Below are 23,062 nucleotides of genomic sequence, written 5' to 3' on the forward strand. Positions count from 1 at the left end.
GTGCCAGTGCTCCTCCAGGGACCACATCCATGCTAGTGCCCGGCTGAGAACAGTTTCACAGCTCCCACAAGGAGAATAAAAGTCATGAAGTGGTGGCTAGGAGCCTGTCTGCAATGCCAGACTTCAGAAAAGCAGAGGACTTTTAAATGTTTCATAAACTTCACTGTGGGTGCCTGCTCTGGCTGAGAGCCCATTAATAAGCCCAGGTGGTGGAGGGGCAGGTGTCGTGCTGGTTACTATAGCATTACCTGGGGAAGGATCACTCGGAGAGAGCCACAGGCAAGCTGGAGAGAAGCAGGAGGGGCCGGAGCCCAACCACAGATGCTGCTGCCCGTCTGGGGACCCCTTGTAGGCTGGAGCCCACGTTAGCTTCTCCAGCTGCAGCCAGGGAGGGAGAGAGGCTGCGCTCAGTTTGAGTGGCTGCCTGAGACAGCGGCCACAGGCTGCTGCTGAGCTTGTAGCTTTTGCAAGGGGCTGAATTCCCAGCTAGAAACCCCTGGGCCTCCTTTTTTTTTTTTTTTTTTAATTGTGGAGGGAGAGGAGAGGGTTGTCTCTGCTTGGAGAATCTGGGTTGGGTTTCATATTCTTTTTGATTTTAAGTAGTTCCCTCTATGAGAACTGACTTCCAGGTGTTCATCAAGTGAAACTAGTGCTCCGTAAGCTAGAAATGAGAAAGGATGACAACTTCTGAGACTGACTATTAACGGCTCATAGGTGCCCTCCCAATTCAAAATGCCTTTTAAAGTATTTGATACCTTCAAAGAAAAAATTTTGAAACCTGGAAAGGAAGGAGTGAAGAATGCTGTGGGAGATTCGCTGGGGATTTTACAAAGGTAAAGTTTGAATGTAAACTTTAGGTTTATTTCTGAGTAGCATCACACTGCCAACTTTGTATCATGTTTATAAACCACATTTTAATGAGGAGGAGGTGGGTCAGATTTGATGGCTTCTGGACCCCTCTTCTAGAATCAATATTCTGTGGCAGAAAGGGAGTGTGAGAGATGCATGAAAAGTATTGGGTTGAATTAGGAAATATCAAGACAAGAATTGTTTATCCAGCAGGATTAGCACTTACTGGTAATGGTAATGTTACATATGGTATGTTTGGCATTGAATTAGGGAGACAGTATTTCATGTTAATTCAGTGGTAATAACAATTGTAAATTATGCTTTGAGCTGAAATACATTGTTTTCCACTATACGTGAAAATTAAATATTTGTAATTTTGTTAGCTTGTTATAGAAAATATGTAAAGTGGTTCCTGAGTGTATAGTTTTCAAAGAGAAAGACAGTTACACAGTAGTTTGAAGAAGGTCACTTAAAAGATTAATATTCATTAAAGCAGAAGATCTTACATGTAGCAGTGGGAAATGTTCAGTACTATCATATAATTGAATGAGATTTTAGTCCTCACCCAAAGTAAATATTTTTAAAGGAAAATATATTATTATTGGCAGGAGCATTTTCCATAAGTGCATGAATTGATATGACATTTTAATTTGTTAAATTTTATAGATGTAGTAAATGTCATCTCAGGTTTTATAGATGAATTAATCAGTAGTCCTTATGTGTAAGGTAGAATGACTCCTTCATCTCTCTGATATAAGTATATGTGAGAAGTACCCTTTATAAGCTTTTTATGTGTTTGAGTAATTATTTCTAATCCTGGTGAAGGAAAATGTCACTGGGCATTTCCTTTTAACTTTTCTATGTTCTCTCTTAAATTTAAAAACTTTTACATTTAAAAAGGATTATTTCTCAGCAACGTATTTCTGAGATTGTATGTTTTGTGTTTTATAACATACATGCTCCTGTTGGAGTTAAATATTTCACTGTATCACTCTTGATGAGCTTTGGTAAGAAGAGAATGACGTTGGGTTCATTAGACTTTAGTAATTAAAAACAAAAAGACTTTGATCAGCTACGCAGAATTATCACATAGAGGTGAAAACCTCGCTCAGTGACTGCACCACAAACCAATCAAATATAGAAGATGATTATAATAACATTTTTTAAAAGAGTGCTTTATCCTTCTGTTGAACACTCCCCAGGTAACATCTTATTGTGTGGCTTTCACTTGATTAGAAATGCAAAAAGAAGGCACAATGGCTTAATTGGCTTATTCAAACAATGCCAAAGGAATCTGGCAGAGTCAGGAATAAAAAACATGATTTGCCAGACAAACCCCTAAAACAAAAAAAATTAGTAATTTTCTTTTGAAACTGCAGTTTAATTGCTTTTTTGAAGTTTAATTACTTTTTAAAATAGGAGATTTACCTAAGCACTGGTTTTACTATGTTTGATTAGATAATACACACGAAGATCTCTGTTTACCAAATAGATTTGCTTAGGGGATATAACAAAATTAGTAAATACCAAGTTGTGTGACCTCAGCCCAAAATCGAGCTATGTGTCTAGGCTCTTTGAGCAGTTTCCTCTGAATTGCATCACAGGACAATAAAAGAAGTGACTAGCAAAATGCTGAGGCAGAGAAGGCACTGAACACTAAATGAAGGCTAGATATTGTCGTTGCTGTAGTAATTATGGAATGACTTTAGAGAAAAACAAAGCTGAACCAGAATCTTTTTTTTTAGTAATCTCTAGGTAGAAATTATCAGCTGAGGAAGGAAAAATAGACATTACTTGACCGGCCATCCAAGTTGATCCTCAGTTCTAGTGGTATTTTAGCAGAACACCACAATTCACTGTACCCTGCATTTGGTGTGAATTTTAAGTCTTTAAGATAATTACATGCAAAGTGCCCTGCCAAGTGGGATTTTCCACTTTACCTCTTTGATTTTCACATAAGACCAGTTGACAGAATCCAATGTTCAAAACAAACAAATCACCACCACCACCACCAACAACAACATCAGCAACAACAACAACAACCAAAAAAACCCACAAAGGACTGTTTCCTGATTTGTATGGGGTGATCACAGTCAGGCATTGTTAGCTTTCCTGAAGAAAAGTCATTGATAAGAAGCAGTTGAACAAGGAATCAGCTAAAGGCCCAGTAATAGTTCAGAAGTATAGGATAATATTCCAAAGTGTAGTATTAGAATACATAGATGACACAGAAGGCATTGAACCTGGAAATGAATGCCCATAAATGGACTTGCAGATTTGTTCAACTTCAATGACAATATGGATAAATTTTGATTGCTTATGTGTGAAAAATAATAATGGCAAAAACATAGCATGATACAGACACTATAATCCATTTAATTCTGTTAAAAACCCCACGAAGATAGGACTATTATAATTTTATAGATGAGGAAACCAAGATACAGAGAGGTTAAGTAACTTGTACAAGGTCATGGGGCTTGTAAACTGCAGAGCTGGGTTTCAAACCAGATGTTCTATGCCCATATTTTTTTTTTAGTTTATTTTTCATTGACAAATAATAATTGCATATATTTATGGAATAGAGTGATAATTTGATACAATGTTAAATGATGAAATCAGGGCAATTAGCATTTCCATCTCCTTAAACATTTATAATGTCTTTGTATTAGAGTCTTTGAATTCCTCTCTTCTAGCTCTTAAAAACATACATACATATATATATATATATTTTGTGTGTGTGTGTGTTGTTGTTGTTGTTGTTGTTGTTGTAGATGGACACAATACCTTCATTTTATTTATTTATTTTTGTATGGTGCTGAGGATCAAACCCAGTGCCTCACACGTGCTAGGCAAGCGCTCTACCACTGAGCCATAACCCCAGCCCTCTCGCCTCTAGTTCTTTATAAATATGTACTAAGTTGTTGTAAACTGTGACCCCCTACTATGCTGTAGAATACTAGAACTGATTCCTCCTATCTAATGTATTTTAGTACTGATTATCCAACTATTTCCCCTTTCCCTTCCCTTCCTAGCTTCTAGTGACTATTGTTCTCCCCTGTACTTCTGTGAAATCAATTTTAAGCTTCTGCATATGAGTGATATCATGTAGCATTTGTCTTTTGGTGCCTGGTTCATTTATTTATAATGCCTTCCAGTTCCATCCACATTGCTGCAAATATCTATGCCTGTATTCTTCATTTCCATCATACTACCTCTCTAATCAAGTGTCTTTCCTCTTTCCATTTTGAGATTAAGTTACTTGTTTAGGTTCAGGGAGTTACTTGGACTGCATTATAGCAGCCACTGCTAAACCTGGTGGGCTTTTCTTCTAGTTGAAGAAATATTACAATTGAAGCCTTTCCTCAAGGAAGGCCAAGATGGAGTCTGATCTCTTTAAAGTATGATCATCTTCCCTTTAAAGAGATGGAGCTAGTCCCCACATTGTGTTGGCCCTCCGCATTCAGCAGTTGTGTGTTAAAACCTCCCCCATGGTTTCCCACTTCACTCTCAAGCCAGTGTCCTTTTATCTGGTCTGTAGCACTTTGAGAAGTCTCTGACTTCATCTTTGACAGTCTTTTCCTGCTTCACTCCACTTTTTACTCATGTTTCCTCACTCTTATTGAAACTCCCCACACCCATGTCTGATTGGGAAGGTTAAGTAATGGTGTATAGCCTTCATCTCTGACACCATGGTTACTTCATTGCTGAGTCTACTACTGTCGCCACTGGGTGATTAAGGACAGAATTGGCTAACCTCAGCTGGCCAAGTCAGCCTGTCCAAGTCACCCTGTATCGTGTAGTACCTCTTTCAAGTGGACACTGTGTGGCCTATGTTGCTGTGCAACCTAAAGATCTCACACTTTATGTCCATTCTTACTGGTTGATCCACATGTTTCTTCCCCAGAACTCCTTCTCAGTCTTCCAATATTGCCCTTTATAGACTCTGTCGTGCCAGCTAAACCATCACCACTGCCTACGAATCCACACCTATAATTATCTTGTAATGTTTCCCTTTCCATACAAAATAGATGGTCAGGTGACTGCTCAAAACTCTGCCTGTTGGAAAGATGTCTCTTTATGGCTTTCTTTAAAGGCTACCCCTGAGTGGGGTTTTCATGCAGCAGCAATCCATTTTAACTGGTTCTGACTTAACAAACTGACCATCTGTGAATCACACTCAGTTTTTTTTTTCTTTTCACTTTGTCATTTGTTCAAAGGTGTGAACTGATGGAGAGTCATTGGTACAGAGTCATTGGTGCAAGAGTTAAAGGTCACCTGGGAGTCTATACCCTCTGACGTAGGCTTTGTGATGCTCTATTGCCCTGCTTGTGTTTGACCCCAGATGTAATGTGCATTATGACTTGGTGGGTTTGACGGTACCCAGCTCATGATAGGTAGTTTTGGCAACATGATCTTTTGATAGTCTATGGTCAGATGTTCCATCTTTACCAGGGTTCAGTAACGTGCCAGGAGTTATGTTTTGTATGTTGGGTATTGCTCTACTATAGATGGCATGGCCTTGTTCCAGAATTTATGCTATGTTTCTTCTATTAGGTTTTACCAGAAACCTCAAGTGGTGTTTTTTCCTATACAGATTCCTGTGTACCAGAAGTATGCTAGATAGCATGGCCCTAGTGGCAAGATTGCTCTTACTTCAGCCTGGACATACTGAGGAACACTTTCTTTCTTTCTTTTCTTTTTTTTTTTTTTTGGTACCTGGGATTGAACTCAGGGACACTTGACCACTAAGCCACATCCCAACCCTATTTTGTATTTTATTTAGAGACAGGGTCTCACTGAGTTGCTTAGTGCCTCGCTGTTGTTGAGACTGACTTTGAACTTCTGATCCTCCTGCCTCAGCCTCCTGAGCTGTTGGGATTATAGGCTTGTGTCACTGTGCCCAGCCAGGAACACTTTCTTGCTTTTGGATCTCATTAATAAAAACTAGCATCCTTTAATGTCATGGAACAAATGGGTTACAATATTATTTCTAAATGTTGGAAATAATTAGTTATTTCTAAATTGACTGCTTCCCAAACTCAAGTATACCAAGTATCGTGCTTCCATTTTAGTGGTGGAAAGTACAGAGTGCAGTGACTTTTCCTTTACTTTATTTCTTTAAAAAATTTATATATATATATATATATATATATATATATATATATATATATATAGTTATAGATGGACATAATACCTTTATTTATTTTTATGTGGTGCTGAGGATTAAACCCAGTGCCTCACACACTCTAGGCAAGGGTTCTACCTCTGGGCCACAACCCTAGACCCAACTTTTCCTTTACTTTGGAGGAAATGACCCAAACCATTAGGCTTCCCTCTGGAACTTGTTTTTTTACTGAGACATCAAGAGACTTGTTACTTTTTGCTTATTAGGTCTAAACAACATGTTGGTCACAATAGATCAGTGTGATGTTCTGCAAAAGGTCCAGAAGATCTCTCTGACTATAATAGAGAACAAGACCATGAATATATATATATAAGCATTATTCATAATAATGCTGGTGTAAACTTCTGATTCTCTTTTATAATGAATATGAAAAGAATGCACTACACTAGATCTAGAGAGGCAAGCTATATACCGAAGTTTGTGGTAGTCCACTATCATCTGCCATGATCAATTTTTTTTTTGGTAGGAGACAGACTGGTGAATTAAATGGAAATATAATGAGGATTATCACTTCTTGCAACCTTTAAGCTTCTAAAACTTTCTAGCTAATCTCTGTCATTCTGTATAATGTGACCCTGTTTTTGATTTATCATCTCACCCAGGGATGGCAGTTTCAAGGATTTCCCTTTGGCTTTTTGTACTACAACAGCTCTTATTAAGTTAAGGAACCAATATAAGTTTCCCCCCCACCCAAATGCTACGTGCCTCCATTCTAATTATGTATGTGTAAATTATACCTGGGGAAATGACCCCTGGGTAGGTCCTTGGACTAAGTGAACACGCTTTGATATAGACTTGGGCCAGGCCCATTTATTGCTTAAATCTTATGAACCCCATTCTAACAAGAGGGACATGATGGTGCTGTGGACCCTGGATTACCAACATCAACTTGCCCCTTTACCCAACAGTCTTAAAAAAAAATCAAGGTATTCCTTTTTATCCATTATATGTTTTCCAATGGCTATAGATTTCTTTGGGGAAAGGGCTGAGAGAACCCTTCTACATGCCCTTCTGTAGATTACAGTTTCCTTTGTCGTGGAGACCCAGTTTCTTCAATCAATGAATTCTGGACTAGAACCTCAGCAAGAGAGTATGACTTTTCATTGGTATAACCAATCTTAGCCTATATCTTCTACTTCAATTCTTGAAACTTTTCTCATTATATATAAGCAATATCCTTGCTGGCTGCTCATTTATTTTGTCCTAAGAGCATCATGTCATCTGTGAGATTCCACTGGATCAGGATCCCAATTGTCACTGCACATCTGCTGCCCTTGCCTAGAATAGTGAAGTGCCTCTACTGGCCTCTAGTGTTCCAGGATCCTATCAACTCAGTTGCCACTAGTTTTACCATGAAACCCATCTTGCGGAAGACAGCAGCCTCTGATCTACCCAGTGTGGCTGGTGCCCCATCACCGCAGCATTCCTTATTACCTTAGTAAAGGGAGTATCAAGCCGAGTAGATCATGACCTGATTTCATTGTGTCCCCACTGCAGGTGTTCACTCAGAGGGGGAAGTCACTGACAGTCAAATCTACTTTGAGATGTGGTCATCTCATTTATGGAGGCACAGGAAACCCTCAAGTTATTTTTAAAATAATCTTATAGCGGCTATAGCCTGTATTTCTGAGCAAAATGCCATAATGACTAGAAATCAGTATGCAATTGAATTTCAAAAAGTAATCAGATTCCTCTTGATGTGTATTTTGTTATGCTTTTAGGAGCCACATTAGCAACTTACTAGATAATTTTTTCTAGCCTTTGCCAGGATGTTAAATTTTGTGTCATGGGACAATGCTCCCAGATTAGTTTCCCAGGGATGCTGTAACAAGGTGCCACAAACTGAGTGTCTTAAAACATGAGAAATTTATTTTCTCACAATTCTGGAGGCTCAAGTCCAAAATCAAGGTATTTACAGGGAAATGCTCTCTCTGAAGGAGATATCATCCTTGCCTCTTCCACTTTCTGAGATTGCTGGTAATTCTTGACATTTCTTGACTTGTAGACGTGTCCATCAAATCCCCATCTTTTTTTTTTAACTAAAAAAAAGAACAAATAAAAAGGTTTTTTATTTGTTCTTTTTTAGTTATACATGACAGTAGGATATAATATGTACTTCTGTGAAGTGCCTGTTCAGTTCCTTTGTCCATTGACTGACTGGGTTATTTTTTGTGTGTGTTTGTGTTTAGTTTTTTGAATTCTTTATATATCCTGGAGATTAATGCACTATCTGAGGTGCAAGTGCAAAGATTTTTCTCCCATTCTGTAGGCTCTCTCTTCACCTTCTTGCAAATCCCTGTTTTTATTGTTACATGGACTTCTCTCCTATATCTCTGTGTCTGTGTTCAAATTCCTCTCTTCTTACAGGGACACCAGTCATTCTAATCTAGTGTGACCTCATTTTAATAAGATTATATCCACAAAGATTACATTTCCAAATAAGGTCCAAGTCACAGGTATTATGGGTCAGGATCTCAACATATCTTTTTGGAGGACATGATTTAATCTGCTTCTCCATATTAACAAACTATCCTGCTATGGTTTTGATACAGTTTGAATGTGTCCTTTAAGGCTTCAGGTGTTAAAATATAATCCTCATTGTGAGGTATTAAGAGGGTATAAATTTAATCTGACTATGGTATTTAGCCTTTCAGAGGTGTTCAGTATAAATATAAAGTCCTTAGTGTGGAGCCAGGTAGCTTTATAAGAAGAGGGAGAGAGACCAGAGAGAGAATGATCAGATGGCTTTATAAGAAGAGGGAGAGAGACCAGACAGAGAGATATACAGACGTGAATGCACATTCCCTGTGTCTTGAAATGTGATGTCTTGGACTTTGCCAGTAGAAGACCATCATCTGATGTGACCCCTTGACCTTGGACCTCCAGAACCAAAAGCTTAACTAAACCTCTTTCTTTATAGCTCAGACATTTTGTGGTATCATGTTATTGGCAATAGAAAACAGACTAAGACATTTCCCTTATCCAACTGTACTACTTCATCTCTCCCAAATCCAGCACATTCAGAATTCAGTCCCAGGCATATGTTCCAGTTTCTAAAATGTCAGTCAGATCCTCCTCTGATCCATGCAGGGATTCAATTCTGGTAATTGGTCTGATGGCTAGAAGGGAAGGTGGAAAATAGATCCAGAAGCTATAAATAGTCCATCTTCTCCTCCAGTGACCTGCTCACAGTCCTCATTGCCAGCCAGCTAGTGAGCATCAAACTGAGATCTCATTTTGGAGTCTGTTTCCAAGGACTCCCCACCTAAGGGGTTAGTGCAAGAATCAAGATCCAGGATCTCTGAGCTTTTAAACCCTCATCCTTTCTTCTAGCCTGGGGGAGGACACACACACACCTGCACACATGTATGCATATACACAGATTAAACCCAGGGCCTTGTTCATGCTAAGTACATGCTCTATTACTAAGTTACACCCCAATCCTAACTTTCTTTTTTTAATTCTTGCTCAAACTCACCATCCTTCTGCTTCAGCTTCCTAAGTAGCTGGGATTATAGACATTCACCAAGTGCCTTTTTTTTTTTTTTTTTGAGATGGTATCTCCCTGTGTTGCCTAGGCTGATCTCAAACTCCTAGCCTCCAGCAGTGATCCTCCTGCCTCAGCCACCTGAGTAGCTGGAACTATAGATGTGTGTCACCATGACTGTCTGTATTTTCTTGACTAAAGTTTATTTTTGGCTTCTCCCAACTTTTCCCAGATATTTTTATAATAACCAAATTCTGAAGTACTTCTTAAAGCTTAGTGCAATGGCCATAGGTTCAATACAGAAGGAGTGAAGCAGGTCCTATTGTATTTTGACATAGATATATTTTATATATTAACAAACAGAAATAGTCTGCACCTCTACAAAGAAGTATGTTATATTGAAGTTGTCAATTGTAATCAACACAGCACACTTTAGCTAAAGTGGTATGTAGTTTAGGAGAGCATGTTAGGAAACACTCAAGACTCCCTGGGAGGACCAGTCTGGATGCTCTACTTGCAGGAAAAAAAAAAAGCAGAAAGCATATTATGTATCATCCCACTGGATTGTTCTGGGTAAAATTCAGCTGCCTCCACTGGCAGCTCTTAAATACTGTTTATACTTATAATTTATTTCAGAAATTCAGCCACAGCAGTCATGGAGTTGCTTCTACAATTGCATTTACCGCCATTTGCATTGCCATTTCTCCTGCACACTGCATCCTCTTGTTCCTTCTTTCCACATTTGAAACTCACTCAAGCATTTCTGATTTATAGAGTCCACCTCTTTTTTTTTTTTTTTTTTGCACTGGGGACTGAACCCAGAGGTGCTTAACAACTGAACCACATCCCTATCTCTTTTTAATTTGAGGACTTTCTAAGTTGCTGAAGCTGACTTTGAACTCACAATCCTCCTGCCTTAGTCTCCCAAACTGCTGGGATTACAAGTGTTCACCACCATGCCTGGCCAGAGTTCACCTCTTAATTCTGCATTTCAACTCAAGAAATCTAGGAAAAGTAGTTTTATCTCTGTTGTTCAGGCAAGATTTCATATCTCAAGAGGAAGTTAAAACATTGGAGAGCTACAAATGATGGTTATCTACTACATAGTTTTGCTCTTCGTCTAATTTGGTAGAGATTAGTTTTAAATATAAGTTAAAAAGCTTAGTTGTTTTATTATATAATATTTTATTTTTACAAAATTTATTTTTATAGAATACATTTTCTCATTAGCAATTCCCAAAGTAGAAAAATAATTTATCATTTATAGTTTTATATTTGTAGACAGATTAATTAATTAGGACAAGTAAAACACATCTCTACTCATGAATTAATAGTCTTTTCCTTTGTCCATTATTCCTCAGGACAAACACAGAAGCATGATCCTATATTGATTATAATAAAGGTGAATTGTCTTTAAGAGATTCAAAATTAAAAGGGGGAAAGTTCATATGTAAAGTTTGGTTATACTGGGAGTCTTGTAAGCTAGGAGACACCCCTTTGACGCACCAGAATGCAGAATTCAGTCTCATAGTTTCTTGGATATTCATTTCCTCTCAAACCTTCTGCTCAACAATTAGATTCCAGAATAACCATGTGATTAGGAGAAGGTTTGTCCCCCAGTGGACTTATCTCATATTTCCTCCTTATTGTGTGCTGAATGGCATGATGGAGCAGAGGTGAAGAGACACACAGTTCTGAAGGTTGGCACTTCCACAGCATAATAGCAGCAGCTTTGAAGATTCCCATATCATGACTGTTGAAAGCCCAGCAAAGATTAAAGTGCCAAAAGACCTTCCTTGACAGCTTTCTGCAATGCATCCCCATGAACATAGTAATAACAACTTGTCCAAGGCTCCTGTGACTCTGGAGAGTGAGGGTTGCAGCCAGAGTAGTCCATTGCAGAGCAAGGATTCAAATATGCAGCTGGAAGCTAGCCCAGGAGCAGAACACAGGCAACCTTCTTTCTAGTCCAGTGGAGAGATGCAGCCTTGGAACCAGAATGGTGGCTTGAAGACAGGTGAATGTCCACACTGCCCTAGGGTGTGGGTCGGTCCTGGAGAAACGCTGAAACATGAGTAGGTCTGGCCCCTGGGGTTTGGAGGAATAGAGCTGGACCTCTTTGAGCCATTGCAGAGAACACTTGGTCTCAAGAGAACTGCCATCTTGCTCTTGAGCAAAATCTTAGTTTTAACTATAAGAAAAACAACAGTGCAAGTATAATACGAAATGGGAATTCAGTTCAGTGTAGGGGTGACTAGAGGGAGTGGTGAGGACTGTGATAAATGGGAATGCCAATTATAGCCATGAGAGTGTGGATCTAATAATTCCAGGTATTCACATTTTTCAGAAGAAGGTAAAAATTCCAGGTTAAACACCACACATACACACGCACACACACACATACACACACAGAGCCCTCCTGAATTTTCAACTGGCAATTTATCCAAATTAAAAAAAAAATCCTTACTCATACATCATATAATATAAACAAAACATGTCTATGGGCCAGATGTGGCTATAGAGCTGTTGGTTTGTCACCTATGAATTTTGGAAATAAAAAACACAAACCAAGAGACTAAGTCTTTTTCTCTGCTGTCCATCTTATCTTTCCCTGCTGAGGCAAGGAGCACCAACTCTTTTTACATGAGGGGACAGGAAAAATTACCAGGAGGAAAACAAGACAAGCATAGGCTAATGCTTCAAAATCTGCAAAACTGCACTGGGTGTGAGGCTGGACCTTAATGTAATAGGATTGGTGCCCTTATGAGAGGAGGAAATTTGGATTACAAGAGACACTGAAGATGCATGTGCATAGAAGAAAGGCCATCTGAGGACACAGTGGGAAGGCGGCCATTTGCAAGCCAAGGTTGGGGGCCTGTTTTAGACAGCTTCTGTTTTTCTGTGACCAAAATATCTGACAAGAGCAACTTAGAAGAGGGAAAGTTTATTTGGGGCTAGCAATTTCAGAGGTTTCAGTCCATTGAAGTGAGGAAGAGCATCATGGTGGAAGAGCCCAGTGGAGGAAAACTCCTCACCTTATGGTGGGGTCAGGAAGCAGGGGGTGGGGGAACCTAAACTTAAATATAGTATATAATATACAATAAAATGTAATGATAAGAATAATAAAGTTATATTATAAAATAATAAGATTAATATTATATATGTGAATACACACCCCCCCACACACACACACTCTAGTTTATGATTTCCAATCCATTTTAACTCACCTGAGCCAATTTCATTGAAGTAGTCACAGAATGAAAACTTGGGACTTAATGGGTTAAGCTTCCCAGACTGTAGTATTTTTGTTATAGCAAACAGTATTCCAATTTGCTTTCTGAAAGGGTCACAGTTACCTCAAAGTTGTTTTTCACATGATCACTGAGTTGCTATGTTTTTGGAGAAAGGAAGAAAATTGAAAGATGAAATTGAAGACATTGACTACCTTTTCCATTCTAGGTACTCTGAGGCTTTCTGGTTTTGTTTAGAACTGTCAGTTTTTAAAAAATGTATAGTATCTCCCTTGATCATCAAAACAGTCTTAAGAAGATTTATCTATATCTTATAGCTCAGAATCCCATAACACATATAATACATAAGTAAGTGAAAGAATTTTAAAAACACAGAATTATCTGCAAGTTCTGCTCACTTTGTGCTTCAAATGTGGACCTTATTAATTGCAAAACAAAACTTCCTCCACAATTTTTGGAAATGTTTGGATTATAAGTAAATAGTCCTGTAAATGCCCAAATGTAAATGATAAATATTGTATTTCTCGTATGGATGACAGATTGTCAGAAAGGCCAAGTTACTTGACCAAAGTCACACAACTAGTATGTAAGTGGCAGAGCTGACAATCACATCCAGGTTGTCTGATTGCCTAAAGCTAGTTAGCATATGTAAAACAATCAGACTCCTGGTAACAGACGCTTGCTGGACAGGAGAACAGTGGGCATGTACTGCCCTAGTACGTGAAGGACCAGCAACCCACAATCTGCAGTTTTCTATACTTGGAAAAACAATGATGGATGTCACCCTGGAAAGAATGAAGATTCTCAGATCTAAAAGTGTGAGGGCAGGCACAGTCAGAGAAAACCAAATGGGGTAAATAGCTACTAGGGATAATTAAAGTCCTCCACTTTCTTAAGAAAGGAGTTTTTTTTTTTTCCCCTCTTTTATTCTTAGGTAACTTTCTTTTCCCTCCCCAATTCTTTCTGTAAAGTTTGTTTCTGGGCAGAGATGAATAGACCCTTACCCCGTCTCTTAAGTACTCAAGTCAGGAGTGACATCTGGAATCAACCCACATTTCCATTCAGTCAAAAGAAGATTCCTTGTGTCCAGGTACTATGCTGAGCACTGGGAATGAAGATGGGTGGGAGATGGCTCCTGCCCTCAGCAGGCTCATGACCCACTGGGTGGGGGAGCTCTTCATTAAAGTCCATGTATATGAATCATCAGATCTGCTCCCTACCTACTATGCTGATGAAAACCAAACTCCCTAACTCACATGGTAAGTACTCTAACCAAGGAATGCAAAATACCCAAAGGTGGCTGGGGATGCCGGACAATGGTCAAGCCAATGCTTAGTATTCAAGAGTCCCTGGGCTCCATCTCTAGCTCCACAAAAACAAAGAACGAAACAACCCAAAGGAAACACCAGGGTGGTACAGATTATAATATTTGTTAATGCCCACTCACTTTTCATGATAATATTTTATTCTTTGTAGTACAGTCTCATTCAATCGTAAGAACAGCTCTTAAGATAAATATTGTATTTATTGTATGGATGACAAATTGTGAGATTCAGATTCAAAGTCACACAACTAGTATGTAAGTGGCAGAGCTGACAGTCACATCCAGGTTACTGATTGTCTAAAGCCCCGTTTCATCACACAATGTGAAGTTATTCTCAATCTTCTTCTCTGAGCTTGCCTATAAAAGAAATGTTCCACTGTTTTTATTATTATTATTACTATTATTATTATTCTGATGGTTGAACCAAGGGCCTTGCATATGCCAGAAAAGCACTCTACCAATCTGAGCTACACCCCAAACCCTCCTACAATTTTAGAGTTTTAAAAACAAATCCAATCTGACTTGGAGGGCCCCGCCTGGTGGAAATTGAATTTTGGTCAATTTTGGAGCTTCCCTTCCTGCTGCACCCAGGAGGTCCCTCTCGTTGTTGACTGACATTTATCCTGATCTCATAGTCCTTTGAAGTGTTGGCTTGGCTGCCACTTTGGACAAGGGAAACTAGAACAAATGCCCAGGCCACTCCCCAAAACTTCCTACATCTGATCTCCTCAACTGGGCAGGTGCTGTGCTATAAGGAGGTGCTTCAAGTCAGGCAGCTCTGGGTCCTACCATTCAAGGAGACTATACTTCCTTCTTTGGAGATTCCTGTGCTTTTCTCACCATTCTCTCCCCCTCCCCAGCCCCAGTTCCCATACTGTTGTGTTATCCCTCTGAAAAGTCTCAGGACATCTAAGATGGTGCCATGTTGAGAGATGCTTGTGTTAGTTCAAATCCTCTAGGAAGTGGACAGGAAAACAGATACACAGGGGTTTATTGAGGGGAAAATGGGGAAGGAGCTGGAGGAGGCTGGGACAGCATCCAGACTGCATGCTATCTGTGCAGGAAACAGGAAAGGAGGAAAGTAGAAGCATTTCAGACTAGACAACTAGATGTTTTGGCAAGGTCAATGGAGAATCCTGGAGCCAGTCGCCTGTCAGAAGAGTCCTGCCTCTTCCAGGAAAGGACCTGCCTTATGTCCCTGTTGGGCTCAGTCCTTGGCAGAAAGCAGCCTGTGAAAAGTGTGGCCGTGTGCCAAAGCCAAAGCCATAGTGGAATCAGAGCACAGCAGCTGGGGCTGTCTTCAGTTAAACTCCTCAGAGCTCCAGAGTGCCTGAAAATATCAGTCTTCATTCTTCTTCATCTAAAGCATCTTCATGCTTACAGAGATGCTGAGCTTCTGACTGCTAACAATTATATTAAGAGCAATAATCCTAGAATTTACCATTTATGAATGTAAAGTTCTTTCATGTGATGCATCAGTCAGTAAATAGCCCTATGAGAGAGCTAGTCTGATTAGCCCGTTTTAGAGATGAGGACTGTTATGGCTGAAATGTCCCCACCCCCTGCTGCCACTTCTCCAATTCATATGTTGAAATTCTAATCCAGTACTTCAGAATATGATTGTATTTGGAGATAGGACCTTTAAAGAGATCATTCAGTTAAAATGAGGTCATGAAGGGAGGCCATCATCCATGTGACTGGTGTACTTGTAGGAAGAGGAAATTTGAACACCGGGAAGATGTTGTAAATAGGTATAGGGAGAAATGGCCATCTCCACGCCAAGGAGAATGGCCTCAGGTTTTCCTTTTCTTGTTACAATTTTTTCTTTTTTGCTTAGTACACCTCCCTCACCCCTTCTAATTCTGGATTTTCTTCTCTGTCCATTGTTTTCTAATGTAGAAAAATTGATGGGACCAATGAGGAAGAAGATAATATTGAATTAAATGAAGAAGGCAGGCCCGTGCAGGCATCCAGGCCACGCCCTCCGCTCTGTGACTGCCATTGCTGTGGCATCCCTAAGCGTTACATCATCGCCATCATGAGTGGGCTGGGATTCTGCATCTCCTTTGGGATTCGGTGTAATCTTGGAGTTGCCATTGTGGAAATGGTCAACAACAGCACTGTATATGTGGATGGAAAACCAGAAATTCAGGTCAGTATCTATATCTCACAGGACATTTTTTTTTTTCTCATAGCTGTACAGATGAAAGTAAGCACTGTCACTCATTCATTGATATGGCAAAAGTGTAGAGTGACTACCATGCACTGTGTAGTGATGGGGAGAGTCTGGTGAGCCTCAGCTGGGCCCTTATCCTTACAGAGACAGACAGTAAGTGATGATAGTTTGGGATTCTAGGGGCTAAGTTCAGCAAACACAGGATCCTTGAGCTCATCTAGCTCAGACTTTGATATCATGAAAGAATTCCCAGAGAAAAGTGATGGTTGGACCAGACAGAGAGTTTTGGTGGGGCGGAAGAAAAAGGAATATCATAAGGGAGAAAGAAACAGATGGAAACAGAGCAGACAGGCTATGATTTAGGAACTGAGACCTGAGCATTTCAATTTTCTGTGCCATGAATCCCTTTGGCAACCTGGTGATAGCTTACGAACATTTTGTCAAAGATAATGCGTTAAATTCTTAATATCAAATGCAAAGGATGAGCTGGGGATGTGACTCAGTGGTAGAATGCTTGCCTGCCATGCCTGAGCCCTGGGTTCGATCCACAGCATGCTCATGTGCGCACACACACACACACACACACACAAAGTGCGACGGATTAAAAAGGAAGTCAATTATGTTAAAATATACATATCAAAATATTAAAAAATCAAATTGGTGATACAGAGACATGTGGGCTCCTTTATTAACTTATCAGATGAAAAAATCTAGCAATCGTTCTACAATTGCTGCAATTTTAAGTTTGAAGTATAAACAATAGTTTGGGATACTGGCAACAATTAGTATGATTTGAACATACTAGTTTATGACTTATAGTAACAGAGTCACTACGGAAAAACTACTATAGATGGTTTTCTGCACTTAATTGCAGAAAAGCCTAAATTTTACTTAGCAGTTAGTGAAAATTAAGATGCCAACTTTTCCCCATCCAAGTTCACAGATCTATAAGATTCCATCCATAGGATGAGAATTCTCAATAAGAAGGCAGAGCACCAAGAGATGGAGATAGCAAAGTCAATAGGCATCAGGTCATACAAGGCCTGATAATGCGGCAGAGAGTCCTGGATGGGCTTAAGGGGAGAGGCAATCAAACCCATGCTCCAGGATGATCATTGCCCAGTGGGAGGAGGCTAGGTCCAAGCGAGACAAGAGTGGAGGCTGGGGAGCAGTTCAGAGGCTGTTGTAGTCATGAGCAAGCATACTATGGTGTGATTTAATTAAATTGTTTTATGATTCATTGGAAACATAAAATCTGGTTTATTAAGAAGGTTATGGGAGAAAAATACCAAATTAAAATGTATGGCCACCAGCACCCAATAAATATATATTTCGTTGAACAGAACACATACCCTGAAATGGAGATGTGTTTGCAGAGAGGCATCTAATAGTTCTCTGGTCCCCACCTGTATTTGGAGAAACGTTTAGATTAGAGTTTCCCAGACTGGGAATTCATTGCTTTGCTGGCTGTGCTTTGAAGAAGGTGTTGCCTGTACTGTTTTGTGTCCTATGCAACTGTGCAGGATGGGGACATGAGATGCAGTCTTTCTTGGACTGACTTGATGGCAGAATACTCTTTCATGTGATATCTATTAGCATCATCTGGAACAGTCTCCTGCCAAGCGCTGGCTTGGGAAAATTTGATGTCAGTCCATTAAAAACAGGTCTTCAGTTGGCTTGCAGGCTTTTTTTTTTTTTTTTCAAACTAAGAGATTATTCTGCCAGAGGAAAACAGCACCATGGAGATTCTTGTAGTTTCTTTTTGATGCCACAGCTGAATCTGTCCTAAAAAGATATCCTGCCTTTTTGTGGGGGATGGTGCCAGGGTTGGGATAGAGGTGGAGGAGCATATCATGAATTTTTAAAATAAAGAATGATGTATATTAGTGAGGTTTCAGATGGGTATCACATGCATTCTTTCAGCCTTTTGTGAGCAAGGCCAACTAATTAAAACTTATCTGCTGAGACCCAGATCAAAATGAGATTGTTTTGCATTTGTTTGTTGCCTGAAAAGACAGGCCGAGGTCAATAGAATCTGCTTTGAGGCATATAGAAAAGACAATTTGATAAACCCAAGGAACAATGCTAGTGTGTGCTCTCTAGTTTCTAAGGTTTTGCCTTCTGGAGTCTTAGAGGAACTGATTAAGATCTAAAATGTGCTTTACATGACTTTCTCTGGCCTCAAGAGTGGGAGTTCAGTAGCATTTTAGAAGCTCTAGCATAACTCCTATTTGTATCAGGCAATTTCTCTCTGGTCCAAATAGAACAAAGCTTAGATATCTGCTGAGTACGTCCAACCGAATGACAAAGTGCTCTGGCTGGTACTTTTGTTTGTCTGTTTGTTTTATTTTATGGGGAGAAAAGCTAGATATTTTGCATTAAGAAATGTTGCAATCCTCATTTGAGAGAGAGAGAGAGAGAGAGAGAGAGAGGGGGGGGGGGAGGGTGGGGGAATGGGGGTGGGGAGAGGTAGTATGAATACATTGATCTTCCAAATAATTATGTGGCATGTGTTCTATAAGTGGCATAAAGGGTGATTTTTTAGCTCATATGTGGATAATTATTTTTTAGTTTAATAATTATGTGTTAGGATTGGAGGTGCAACTCAGTGGTTAGTGCTTAGTGTGCTCAAGTGTCCTCAAGGCCCTAGGTTCAATCCCCAGTAACCACCCCGTCCAAAAAAAATGTTAAAACATGTGGAGTACTAAGAATAGTATCTGGCATATGGTAAGCAAAAAAATGACTGAAGGTTGAGAAACCTTGTGATTATTTCGGATTACCTTCAGGAAAATCCAAAGTCCTTCCCATCGATCACAAGTTTTATAGGGTTAAGAGGATGGGCTTTGGATTTGGCCAGACCTTTTTAAATTGATTGCTATTATTAGCTCTGGGGTCTTGAGCAAGTTGCCCTTGTGTCTTGGTCAGGGATTGCTGGTTGAAAAGAACACAAGTACAGGGAGACCAGTTCAAAAAGGGGTTATTGAAGGGCTGAGGGGGAATCTCATGAAAGTGAAGTGCAGGAAGCAGGTTGTTATGGCTGTTTTGATGGTCTGTGCCATGGACAGGAGGGAACCAGCCTGAAAAGGGGCTAATATACTCCATCCAGGGGAGGGAAAAGCAGATTAGCTGAGTCTCGGCTATGGTTTAGCTCTCTCTATTCTGACCTCCCCATCAGCCATGCTGGTCAGCAGGGGAGAAGTCCATGGAGGAGAGGCAGAATCCTCTTAGGAGGAGACAGGAACCAGTATTTCTAGCAATTTTTTGCTAACCCTCGTCCACCTTATTGTGAGATGCAAATAAAAGGACTCCTTTGAAGATCAAATGAGATAATTTAATATTTAACTCATTGGATCTTAAACACCTGTATCAGTCTCCCTATAACAAATTTCCGTAAACCTGATAGCTTAAAACAGCAGAAATTTATCCTCTTATAGTTTGTGGAGACCAGAAGTCTGGAATCAAAGTGTCCACAGGGCCTCACTTCCTCTGACATCTCTAACAGGGACTCCTTCCTTGACTCTTCCAGCTTCTGGTGGCTCCAGGAGTTCCTTGGTTGTGACTGACTCCATTCTCTCCCTCCATCTTCACATGGCCTTTTCCTCTCTGTGTGTCTTCTCTTCTGTCTCAAATCTCCCTCTGCCTTTCTCTTATAAGGACACTTGTCATTGGACTTAGGGCTCAGCTAGATAAATCCAGAATATTTTATTTTAAGGTCTTTGACTTTCCACATCTGTGAAGACGAGTTTTCTGAATAAGGTAGCATTGACATCTACCAGAGCTTTCATGTGGATATCTTTTGGGGACCATTTTTCAGCCTACCACAGTACTTGACAAAGTGCTTGGATTATTATAGTAATGGTTCATACAATTTATACTTTAAAATATTCCATTGTGATAAGAATGCTTACCGTGAGAGCTACTCTCTTAATAAATTGTAAGTGTCCATTATTGTTGCTTGTAAGTACAGTATTGTACAGCAGCTCTCTAGAGCCTTTTTTATCTTGCTTGACTGAAATTTTCTGCCCACTGGTTAGTAACTCCCCATTTCTCTTCAACCCCTGACAACCACCATCACACTTTGATTCAGTGAATTTGACTCTTTCAGATGCTTCATGTGAGTGGAATAAAACGGTATTCTTCTGTGACTGTCGTATTTCCTGTAGTTCATCCAAGTGGTTGGACATTATTGAATTTCCTTCTTTTTTAAAAGCTGAATTGTATTTTATTAAATGTATACACCACATTTTCTTTATTCATCTCTCATCAGACGTTCATGTCATTTCCAAATCTTGGTTATTGTGAATATTGCTTCAGTGGAGATGAGAGTGCAGATATTTTTGGGGTCCAGATTTTAATTCTCTTGGATAAATACCTGTGGGAGGCCATCCTCCCATGTGATTTGAGTTACCTCCCTGGCTGGGTGAGAGGTGCTTAGACACAGCTGTGTCAGAGCTTTCTCACCCAGCCAGGGAGGTAACTCAAATCATGTGGGAGGATGGCCTCCCACAAATACCCAGAAGCATAATTGCTGTATCATATTTTTGGTTCTATTTTTAATTTTTGAGGAGACTCCATATTGTTTTCCATAGTGGCCGCACCATCCTATATTCCCACAGGCAGCAAGTGTTCCAGTTTCTCCACATCCTTACTAGTGCATGTCATCATCCTTTCTTTAAAATAAATAAATAAATAAAATATATATAATATATATATATATATATATATATATATATATATATATATATTATATTATATATATTTACTTGTAGATGGACACAATACCTTTATTTAATTTATTTATTTTTATGTGGTGCTGAGGATTGAACCCAGTGCCTCACATGTGCCAGGCAAGCGCTCTACTACTGAGCTCCAACCCCAGCCCCCATTTTTCTTTTGATAATGGCCATCAAGACAGGTATGAGCTAATATCTCATTATAGTTTTGACTTGTATTTCCATGATGATTGGTGACATTGAGCATCTTTTCATATAGATGTGTGGCCATCTGCCTGTCTTCCTTGGAGAAATGTCTGTTTAAGCCCTTGGTCCACCATTATGATTTAATGAGACTCAAATAATGATAAAAATTCTTAGTAGGCCCAAGTGCCCATTTTAGGTATCATTGCTTTCAGAGAAGCATTATCCACTTAGAAAGAAAGGCATGAGAAAGGAATGAGGTGATTGACAGCAGCTGGGTGAAGCAGATAGAATGGATTTTATTACCCTCATTAAGAAATGAGAGACTTAAGACTTTGATTCCCTTTATGCTATTACTGAACTAATATCTGAATAATCTACTATATAACCCAGTAATCCTAGAATGGATTTTTTGTTTTCTTCACAAGATGTTTTATTTTATATTTAGCACTCATCACTATTTTGTATGTGTACGTGTATATCTAATTTATATATGTAATACACATACATACAGATAATACACCTATGTATTTATATATATATGTGTACACACACACACACACACACACACACGTATGTACGCAAGTAATTTGCACAGACCTCTCCTTTCTTGCACTAGAAGGCAAGATTCATTAGAGAAAGGACTCTCATTGCTATCACTTCTGTATCCAAAATGGGCAAGAGGCCTTATAGAAGTCTTTGTGGAATAAAAGAAGGAAAGAAGGACTTCATGGGGTCTTTATGTAGGATCATCAGTGAAAAATGGTGGTCAGTTGTTTTCTTACAAACGCAAACGTATCCGATTTCTCATTTGCAGATGGCACAGTTTAACTGGGATCCAGAGACAGTGGGCCTTATCCATGGATCTTTTTTCTGGGGTTATATTGTGACACAAATTCCTGGCGGTTTCATTTCAAACAAGTTTGCTGCTAACAGGTAAGACCGATTGATGTGAGTGCTGCACAGGTTATAACGTGGCTTTCTTTGTACTTTAAAAAAGTTTCATAGTTGGTTCTCTGTTTTGGAGTGCAGAATGGAAAAACAGGAACTATCTAGATCGATGCAGTTCATAGATATTGATCTCAAATGATCCTCTTAATTGTCTCTTTCAATTAACTTTTCAACAAATGTACTTGCAACTCATTGATTATGTAGTAAAGAGAACAATTAGCTCTGAGTCTTGAAGAAATGGTTCCTGGCCTCTCATCTGGTTCACCAAGTTATCTCTGTTGAGTTGCTTTCTCTCCCTCTCTGGGCCTCAATTATCCCAAATGAAAACGTTGGACTAAATTGTGTTTTATTTCCCTTTGACCAGTGATGTTCTGTGATCCTATGTACTTATGTTAACATTGCCCAGTACCATAAAGTTTCTGTCATGTGAGTGTCAAGGACTTGCCTCTAGACTTCCAGATGTTTTTAATGTTTTTAAGACTCTATGGGAGTTGTTTGAGCAATTAAGTGTTTTTTTTTTTTCACTTGTTCATGGACCTTTATTTATTTTTTAAATTTATTTGTGGGGTTGAGAATTAAATCGAGTGCCTCACACATGCTAGGCAAGCAATTTATCACTGAGCTACTACCCCAGCCCCCAATTAAATGTTTAATCACAGAATGAGTTTTCTCAATAAGAAGTGAGTTCTCTGTCACTTAGAGCTACTCAAGCAGAGGAAGACAGCCACTTGGGGGAGATGTTGTGGAGTGTATCATGTCTCAGAAAAGGCAAGTACAAGTATCTCCAGGCCCCTTTTGATGTATATCTCATATGTCAAACTTTGAAGTACAACTCATTAGATGATTGTGAAATCAACATAGTGATTTACCAATGAGCATTCTTTTAAAAAGAGAGAGAAATAGAAAAGAAGATAATAATAATA

General features: G+C 39.4%; 1 protein-coding gene across 2 annotated transcripts in view; it reads left to right on the top strand.

Annotated features, from left to right (window-relative positions):
* Positions 1-214: 214 nt before the first annotated feature.
* The window catches only part of SLC17A8 (solute carrier family 17 member 8), a 49,812-nt gene continuing 26,964 nt past the window's right edge, over positions 215-23,062 (top strand). The window contains exons 1-3 of one of the 2 annotated variants that reach the window (XM_081311319.1): positions 215-833; positions 15,996-16,248; positions 22,006-22,124. In XM_081311319.1, the coding sequence (XP_081167445.1) occupies positions 733-833; positions 15,996-16,248; positions 22,006-22,124 (473 nt within the window). In that variant the 5' untranslated portion in view covers positions 215-732. Of the gene's footprint in view, positions 834-15,759; positions 15,848-15,995; positions 16,249-22,005; positions 22,125-23,062 lie in introns of those variants that run through there. The other variant, XM_081311320.1, reaches the window with a different exon arrangement.

This window comes from Spermophilus citellus, assembly GCF_964194105.1.
Source record: "Spermophilus citellus genome assembly, chromosome: 10".
NCBI lineage: Eukaryota > Metazoa > Chordata > Mammalia > Rodentia > Sciuridae > Spermophilus > Spermophilus citellus.